At 36.6% G+C, this 10,257-nt stretch overlaps 1 protein-coding gene across 1 annotated transcript; it reads right to left on the reverse strand.

Moving 5' to 3' along the window:
* Positions 1–3,538: 3,538 nt before the first annotated feature.
* On the reverse strand, positions 3,539–6,164 carry LOC132705051 (uncharacterized). Its single transcript, XM_060675475.1, has 4 exons — positions 6,034–6,164; positions 4,831–4,959; positions 4,267–4,756; positions 3,539–4,213 (listed from the first exon to the last, which is right to left on the reverse strand). Exons 1-4 carry the CDS (start codon positions 6,034–6,036, stop codon positions 3,891–3,893), a joined length of 945 nt encoding a protein of 314 aa, XP_060531458.1. The 5' UTR covers positions 6,037–6,164; the 3' UTR covers positions 3,539–3,890.
* Positions 6,165–10,257: the final 4,093 nt, after the last annotated feature.

Raw genomic sequence — 10,257 nt, forward strand, 5'->3', positions numbered from 1 at the left:
CTGTCATTCCCACCAAAACGCCAACGATTAAGACCACAAAATGAATTGTGCCTTCGGCATATAACCCTCGCCAACAAGCTCTACATATTTCGCTCGCTTTTCCCTTTCTTTGATTTCGATGGATGTTAGTTTCTGCTGGAGCAGAGACCTGACACACATCGAGTTACTTCGCTTATCCAACAGAAATATGTCCGGCTCCATTAGCCTAGAGTCGGATGATAGAGGGGAAAGCATCATTCCAGTAGATACGACATTTGTTGTTTTCCACTACTGTTTCAATGCATCGGAAACGTATTGGAGCATTGATGATACCGTAGGAAACTGCGTGTATCGGGCAAGCTGATAGTAAATGCATAAGCGTCTCAGGATGCTGATGGCAGGGCCTGCAGCTAATGTCAGCGACGCTAGAGAATTGACTACGTTATGCGAAGGTGTTAATTACTCCATCCTGGCCGATCTTAGGAACCCGAAAGTGAGTCAGTCTCCTAGACAGGTCCAGAGTCTGGAGGTGCCTGTAGAACAATCAATGCTGCGGCTTACTTAGAACTTTTGCTGTTCCGCTCTCTTAAGCTGGGATTCCAAGACCTCCGGGTCAGCTTAGTAAGTGAATGCTGGTTATCTGCATCTAATGTGAATGTAAGACCTAAACGGTCTGGCGCTTGGTCTGCGCCTCTAAAATCCCTCACGAGTCTCAGAAGTTGGTCCAGGGGATTGGCGATTTTGCAAGTATCGCCCAAGACAGCAATGTCGTTTACGATTGGCTCAGTGGCACTCAATAGTCGAGAGTATGCAACCCGTGATCTTATTACACGTTGTTGAGGCAAGTAATCGATCGGTAATTCTTGGAACCTCTCAAATTGCCCTTTTTCGGTGTTAAAGTTGTTCTCCTTCTTGCTAGATGTTGATGGGTGCTGGAGTGCTTGTTTTGACAATAGTTTTTGAAGTTGATCAGTGCGGGAGTGTCTCCTTGTAACGCTGTCGGTGTCTCATAGATTTGCGTCCAAAAATTTTCTCCTTCTGACAGTGGCAGCGGTTCGTTTATGTTGGGTGCAGAGCCCTGAAATAGACTAGAGGGTTTTGTTTTGAAAATGTGGTTATCTGTGATGCCCATAGCCTTTTTGTGGTGTTGCAGCCGAAGTTTTACAGGATTTTTCGTCACTTTCCCCATTAAAGGGGCTGTTAGTGGAGAAGGAATCTAACACACGCAGTTGGATATACAGCGTTGTTAATTGTTGTGCTATTACGTCAACATCTTGTGAAAGATCTTCTGCCTTATAATAAAACTTGGTATTGATCTTAACTGTTCGGTCCATAGGGTCATCGTCGGACGTCATAGGGGCAACAGGGATATCGTTTTTTTCAGCTTTCCCTTTCTCTTCTTGTTCTGAGAGATTGCTTAGTTCGGGATGCTTTAAACATCAGTGTGCGTGTATCCTTCTCATATAACCCCTATTGACTGGCTCGCTTCCTTCGTATGAATCTAGAAGAACGTCCCTGAGATCGTCCGTCCATTCGAGGCGTCCAGGTACATTACCTGGGTCGTGTAAGGGCATCCGTCCACCTGCTTCCCCATCTTGCCCATCATCCCCATCCCAATGGGGTGTATTGTGAGAAGCTTGCTCATCATTGTTGCCCGTAACCGCCCCGATTTAAACCCAGTGTGAGTTGCGCAACTCCTTCAAGCTTGCTGGTAGTACTGTCTTGCTTGGAGAGACCCATAGAGATAAAGTAAAAAGTTTTTAATATATAAAATACAATATTTAATAATAAAGTGTTGATTAATTTAAAAGTGATTATATACAAGGTAATATACATCAACCGGCTTCTTTTGTTCCTCGCAGCGGTAGTGAATTCAATCAATTTTATTTATGTTGTCGTTCCCAGCCTAGACGTATATCAATTTGAAATCGATTGGACACTATTTTGAGTCGATTAGCATTCTACTACGTTGCGGCGGTCTTCTATTCCCGAACGGTTTATTCACGCATGGCGTATAGTAATCAAATTCGGGCAAACTAAGATTGTGTTTAATTGGCCGCGATAGAATGTGGAGACCTCCTCGCTCTCCCGATTCTGATATTGTAACAACAGCGTCTCCCAAACATGGATAATTAATTGATTCTCCTCTATAGAGTCGCATTCGGATGCCGGAAATGTATATATGCTCGCTCGCTGCAATTTCATTGTGAGCCGAATGAAACATCTCGTGATATGTGCGTGTGTGTATGTGTGGTCTCATTTCGCTCGGGATTATTTCGTACAAACATCGTCGGACGATGTAGGGGAATTGAACGTTGTTGAAATATAAGGATAATTTAAACAAACTGAGCATTTAAAACGGCAACTTATAAAAACACTTACAAGAAGTGTGTGCCCGTCGATTAGTTTATTTAAAGGCATTGCTCATGCATTTTCGATAGTTGAAAACTGAATAGGAGATTGATGTTTATTAATTATTTTAACACGCTTGTTCATATCTAATTCATTTAAGTATCTATTCATTTTTAGATAAGTATGTATGGAGTATATGTATGTAAGTATGGAGACATTTTATATTCATCAAAATGCTATGTTCTTATTATTTTTTATAATATGTGGAAACTTTCAGATTGTTCACATCTTTTTGATTGTTTACACCTGACTGATACTACTAACAACGTAACCCACGTCCATGAAAAATTACACTAAATTCCAAGGAAGTATAAGTAATTAAAAGAATTTCCTCTTTGAGAAATATGAATATTAATCTGAATCAATCCAATTTACAAATTAAGTGGGGCGTAAATAATATCAACATTGCATTCATTATGTCACTACATCGCAAAGATTTTTCCTTAAAATCTGATATATTACCATTTATTCTTGAAAAATATGCGTTATATGACAATTTCAGCTTAATGAGTATACGGGAACATACACATTAGCATATTTAGCGAAATCGACTACACCAAGATTGTGATCATCGGTCAACACTTCTTTTGCCACCATGCTCTGAAGTAACAAGATTTTCCTTCGTCTTCTTCTTCCATAACACCCTGTATATTTTTATTCACCTATCCACTGGTTAGATAGCAGATTACTAGAAACTTAGCCCAGAAAATAAATTCGGTTAATTGAAAATTTGAAAATTAAATTTTAATATTAATTAAGGCCCCCATAAGTCGTTTGACATTTTGCCTGATAGTCGAAGGATAGCATTTTATTTGTTTTTATAATCGGCACAAAAATCCAATCAGTAAGTTAAGGATTAGGTGAATGCGCCAGGCAATCGAGCGACCAACTTTATTATTTTACAAATCTTTAGCTTAATTTCGAATACGACAGTTTCGTAGCGGAAATTTAATCGATCAATATTTAAGAGACGAAGTATATAATTATTCAGTTGCATCATTTCAACAACATAATTGTCATTTTAATGTAATAAATCAGTATCAGATAAACTTCCATTAAAATCCTCCGCAGAACGAGTATCACACAGAATTCCTTACCATGATTGCTCGTGTACACCACCTGGATAATTTAACGCTCTTGTCTGGTCATCTAGCATTTACAGCGCGTCCTATCCAATTTATCAGTTGATAAATCGTAATATATGTAACGCCTATTGTACTATATGGGGTGTAATAATGTGACCCCAATAGTAATACCCAACTTAGCAGATTAAACGTATATTCAAAATATTATAAAAATAAATAAAACGCGAACAGCAATAACAAAATCAATTTTCTGACTGGCCAACAGGACCGATATTGTTAAGCAACTGTCAACGAACAACAAAAAAATAAATTCCACAAGCTGACGCTCATGATTACTATACAATGCATCAGAAAGGCACTCTTTAATACAAAATTAATTAGAATTAGCTTAAAATTATTACAAGTCTTATTTTATTAGTTGTACTTCTTATTCTGTCTAGATTGCTCCAAATACCTCAGCTGTACAGCTGAAGGTATGTAGGAATCCAACAAACTCTTAGGCTCCCTTTTGATTATGTACTCCTGCTGCTTTTGATTCCGAACTTTTGACGGTTGAATGTGCTTTTGGCTGCTTGATATTGTGGTATATTTCTTGGGATTTGCTACTGTGTACTTCACGCTGATTGCAGGAATCTGATGGTAATCAGAATAGACGTCTTGGTATTTCTGATCATTCTGAATTGCATTTGGGGAGTACTCTGATGAAGCTGGTAAGTACATGACGTATTGAACACCGGCTGAAAGAAAATATAATATATATAATATAAATATAAAATTTATAAAATTATACCTTTGGGATCAACAACAGTTTCCACGGCAGTCGTGGGAGCTTGGTACTGTTGTACGTAATAATACTGTGGAACTTGAGGGTAATACTGTTGGTTGTCGGATTGAGATAATGAATTCTCTGTCAAATAATGTACGTTCTCGTACTGTTGGTAATGCTGAGCAGGTTGTTGGTAAACCTGAGAAGTTTGCTCGTATTGTTGCGGCGCAGGCTTCTGGTACTGCTGGAAACCTAAATCTGGCTGTAGGTATGGATATTGCTGAGGCTGTTGGGGAGCATGTTGCTGAACGTTAGAGTAATCTTGCGAATAGTCTATGTTCGCGGCATATTTATTAGGCAGTTTATATTGCTGGAGTTGATAATTTGAGCCGGGTTGTTTCACCCTTATCGAATCTTGAAAAAAAGTTTGCTTTGGTTGAGTAGCTGCGTAAGATTCTGCCGTTCTGGTTGGAACGAATCCGAATTTAGTTGGCGAAGACACTTGATTGTTTGGCTAAAAATTAAATCATTATTTACATAAAATTACAACTAACTTAATAGTCTTGTAGCATTATGATCCTCACTTACTTTTGTTTGAAGAGTATTCGAAGCTCTGTTGGTTGCCGAGTAATCATCAATATTTTCTAAGCTGATTTTTTTACCCTGACCAGCGGAATGGGCCGCTACTATTAGGTGACAAATCAGCAGAAATTTTTTCTAGAAAACAACGTCAGAGAATAGTGGCTTCTGATATATTTACTATATTCCATTAAACGGTTTTAATGTTTCTGTTCGCTACTGGGTTTAAGAATACTCTAACTCGATTTTTATGTCACCAAAAAGATATGAATCTAAATAAAATGAACTAACCCGTTTCGGCGCAATATTGACAATAACGACATCCGTTTGAATTACTTTCTCTTTCGTCTAAACGTTTATCTGATTTCACCAGGTTTTGATCTCGTTTTTAATTATTACCCCACCCACTGAGAAATGGGTTTTCTTTTGTTGAATGAATTTACAATATTTGGTTTATGTCAAACAAACAATTTGCACAATATTTTTGAGATAAAGTGATGCCATAAATTAGAATTAGAAGATTGGTTCAATAAATGCAGTGAAAAATGTTTTAGTCCTTTTAAACTGCGATGATGCAAATGAAACGTAATTTTCGAAAAATTTTGTCTTAATTATGCTAAGCCAAAGAATCTCCATGGACCATAGTTTGGACCATCAATATTATGAGTCTCAAACGATAATAGACAACACAAAGCAACTTAACAGCGACAGTGGCGAAGTCGAAATGTTTTGTTTTATGCATGTTTTATGTATTTTTTTCTATTTGACTTGATTTAAAAATCGATTCAGCAATAAATAAATGCTTTATTTACGTTTTTTAAATTTATTGATTTATTTGTGTGCGCTCTGAAGCTTTCGGCACAAAAACAACAAACTGCCAGGTTATAAATTTCTTTTCCGAAGTGCCTAAGAATCAGATTATTTGGATTTAATACTTTTACTCATTGTTAGTTATTTTTAACAGAAAATTGCCACAAATGATAAGTTGAATATTATGAAAAATGAAAGTCTTGACAACGAGCCCTTTTGTTCGAATGGCAAAATAAATAAAAGTTTCTGTTAGAAGAATAATCAGTGACGCCTGATTATTAATCATACACATCGATCGCTACTACGGCGCACTAAACTTAACAGGCCTCCGCAGGCAAAAGTAAAAGTAAACGACACGGACAAAAAAAAAACGAAAAACTCAACGATCACCCATGCACTTACCATCTTAAAAAACGTATCCGTAACACTTGGTTGGAATGCAGCAACAGAATTGGCAGAGGATCCAAGCGCGGCTCCGAATTTAAAAGCTTTCACAAGGTGAAGGTGGAGAAGCTCTTCAAGACGACTTCCGCTGGCGCACCTTACCGCGCGGAGACGAACTTGTGGTCTCGCTTTGGGGTACGGAATGACAAAGCGAATATTATGCTATTTTTTAATTAGTTACCAACTTAGGTGTCGTCAAAAATTGCCGCTATTAATATCGTACATTCGAATAGGTGCTACTTTCAAATCGAATTTGGGAAAGGAAGACATTAACAAAGTTTTAACGGGGTTTATAAATAAAAATTGTCCATACACAGAGTGATTTAAATAGAGTACTTTAATAATGCATTAAATGCAGCGTTGACGGGTGTCGCTGTAACCAATAGGAATTTTTGAAGTTAGTTCCAAGTAACTTTTGTTAAAGTCTGTCTCTATGTCCTTAAGATAAGTCAATAAGTGCATTTTTAAAGGAATTTAACTTTTCTACGGCGCATATTATTGTATTTTATTATATATCTATTGAATCAGTACATACCGGCGAATTATACGTATCCACGCTTATCTACAAGACTCTTCACATACATGAAGTTTGAGCCGAACAAAAATTTGTGACACGTTTATGTTAACATTTCACTGAAAATTTTTATATTGTCATACAACAAATATAAATCAATTCATTCTTTATGAGGGGTTTGAGAGCAACCGTTCTGACGGTCGCGTGACACTCGCCATTTTGCAATGTGTGTAATGTAATAAAATTATAAGAATATTGACTATAAATTATTTTTAGTCGCTTAGTTTTGTGAGTAAACAAGTATCCGACCATTAGTTTTTCGGTATATTTTGGCGAAATAGCACAAATATATTTTCTGAGTCTCATGTCATGCTACCTTCAGAACTGAGAAATGTCAAAATACCACCAGTGATTAAAATCCGATCGCTTCCAAACCCTTCACGAAAGTGTCGTAAAAGCAAGTAAAGTAAAATATCCGAAGTGACTAGACATGATTGATCGGTGTTAAAGAAGGAAGTAGGAAGAGATATTTTCTAACCCGAATTTAGATTTTAATTAATTCCTTTTTAAAATTTTGTAGTTTGTATAGTTTTGGACAGTGTTTTGTTGTAATTTTCCTTGAAAATCATATCTACAGAATAACTACAATAACAATTTTTAAGGCAAGTGGCATCTCTTGTTTGTGTTACTAATAAATGTGTACCTACGACTCTATTGAAAATTATCTCCCATTTCATGTATTCCTTTGTTTAAAAAAAACATTTTTTCTGATGTTCGTGAACAACCATTGAAATAAATATTTATTGACACATTTTTTTATTGTTTGCCCTGATCTTTTTAGGTTCTGCGAAATCGCTATTTATCAAAATATATATAATATACATACGTTGTAGGAAGGTTTTTCGAAATACTTTCGAAATGCAGCAAGTGACCAGCTTGATTATACTAAAGTAGACGATATAATTCTTCCTGTGTTTGAAAATTTTCTATTTCCCAGGAAATCTATTTGATGCGTATTCTGGAATTATTCTCGAATTATGAGAGGAGACCGCATCCTGTTCAAACTAAATATTGTTGACCCCGCTAAGTTAAAATTAAACCATTCCCCCAAATCATGTCGAAGCATATTTAGAAGTTAGGAATTCGTGGTAAAAAATTGCCCAAATATTGCCAAAATTCCTGCCCACCTGTTAGAACCAAAATATGGTTTTGGGGCCTAGCACTTTATACAAACGCAGACTTTGTATTGATGATTGATTGAAGAAGAACTATTTTATTGACAATGTTTTTGGCCTTTGCATTTTCTTGTATACTACTCATAAAAAGCCTTTCGCTATATATTGTCGCCACACCTTGTTTCTTGGCAGAAATTTGTATTGGGAATATTTGTTCTTATGCAAAAGAAATGGTGGCGTTCAATTTACTTGTTATATGATTCTAAACGTTCTTGTAGGCTGTTCGATGACAGCTAACAGTAGATTATTTTCAGTTTCCTGATTGTATGGTTTACTTATTTTAGTATCTGGTTTATAAAATGAGCTATACTCCAATAAATTGGCAACCTCTGTTCCAAAGATCTCCTTATATGATATATCTAGAAAAGAAATGAATTTTTATATTTTTCTAAATTGCTCAAAAAAGATTTTCGCTCGAATCATTTTGCTGGCAGGTTCAAGTCTCTCATAAAATTCTGGGTTTTCTGGATCCGCCATCGTGGTGGATAGGGGAAGGCTTCCTAGATATGGGTGATACCGAAGAAATTAAGTACTCATGGCGAATCAAAAGCCAGCCTAGAAATGGACGGCAGCATTTTCACTAACGAACTGAAGCACATGGGAAATGATGCTGGACTGGTTCAAGTAACGACGGTGAAGGGTTCGACTGTAATAGTGTTAGATGGCCTTCATACTGTGATGGGGAAGGCAACGGGAAACAACAACATTTATTCTCTCGCGTATATCACAATCCCCAGCGGAGATGACGGTGCTTGCCATGAAATGGATAGACCCAATGTACAGGTCCTCGAAATTTGTGAAACGCGATGGTCAGGTTCCGAATCGATTATCTGTTATTCTATATCGACATGGAGTGAGCAGCTTACTGAATTGAAACATGGCGCCATCAGTCACTAATTTCGCTCATTATCCGACTGAGGCGTGCTTATACAATTGGCAGGAAACCTGCGAATCTAAACTTAATTCAAGTATACGCTCCGACTGGTAACAGACCACTAGTTGAGGTGGAGGAAGAGTGCGGTGAGATCACAGACTTACTAAACAACACACAAAAGGTCGATGTTAGTAGAACAAGAAATCCAAAACCAAAAACTGATGTGCAACAAGAAAGCTGAAACAAGAAACGAAGTAACACATTCTAAAAGAAATAAATAGCATACGTAAAGAAATAGCGATTAAACACCTTCAATCTGGAACTAAGGAGAAGAAAGATTGGATGACGAGATATTTTGGAACTTATGGCCAATCGTCGAAAGTGCAACAGAACAACAGAATACAGACGCATTCATGCAATTATTTAGCAAAAAACAGAAAAACAGAAGAGGACTGGATGAGGGAAAAATGTGAAGAATAGAGAACTTCCAACTAAAACACGTTAAACTTCAACCGACACAAAAAAATAAATTAACACCTTCTCAGACACAAAATATACAATTTACCCCAGCTAGCAATTTAGAGAAAGCTGGAAGGCAAGCGTGGTTTAGAAAGAAAACGTCTATCTTGGATGCGGACTATATTGGACACCCCGTATACACAAAGTCGGCAGTGATTGGACGCTGAAAAGGAAAATTAGATATACACACACTCTAATTTCTGACCATTAAACACATTCACCTTGGCTAATCCCAATATACAACGCATAATTTATTATTATAGCCACAGAAGACACCAAATACACCGACGACGAAGAGAAAGTAACGAGACCAAAAAAAATGATTTATTAATTTAAGAATTTGGTGGCGATACATATATGTCGTAATCTTGTTTAAACGGGTTGGGTTGCCTTTTCATTCTGTTGTGGATATAATTGCCCATCTTATTAAATATTCAATCCGCTGCCACACGAATAATTAAATGATTATGCTCATTACGTTCTGGCTGAGTTCTTTTATTCGGATTTGTATACGTTACGAAAATATTTATTTAATAGGACACGAAATTGACATATTGGTCCTCCCATTTTAAAGAAAGTAGTCCTTTAAGCAAAGTATTTCGTAGTATTTCGACATACGCCGTCTTTTGGTTTGCTAGCGGACTGTTAATTCAATGGAATGTATTGTTTGCAAAAGGATACATGTCAAGTATTTCTTATATCGCTTATACGAACTTCATATATTACTATTATATAGATTATTTAAATATGTACTGTACTAAGTAGCATTGTAAATACTAATTTAGAATATACGAACCTATCCGTTTCCTGTTTTCATTAACAGTTATTGAAAAAAATTATACTTACTACGATTGACAGTACAACTCGTAGTCAATGACCTGTTTTCCCCAATACAATTTGTAATGTTGTAAAGCCAATAGCGGTGTAATAAGTCGGGTAGGAGGTCTCTGAAACCATCAAATTTTTTTCTATTGAAAACAGCAAATGGTTGCTTTGAATTACGAATCTTTTAACGAACACGCAGTTACTGAAAATAACCT

The sequence above is a fragment of the Cylas formicarius genome, unplaced genomic scaffold (genome assembly GCF_029955315.1).
Source record: "Cylas formicarius isolate icCylForm1 unplaced genomic scaffold, icCylForm1.1 PGA_scaffold_7__23_contigs__length_41026272, whole genome shotgun sequence".
NCBI lineage: Eukaryota > Metazoa > Arthropoda > Insecta > Coleoptera > Brentidae > Cylas > Cylas formicarius.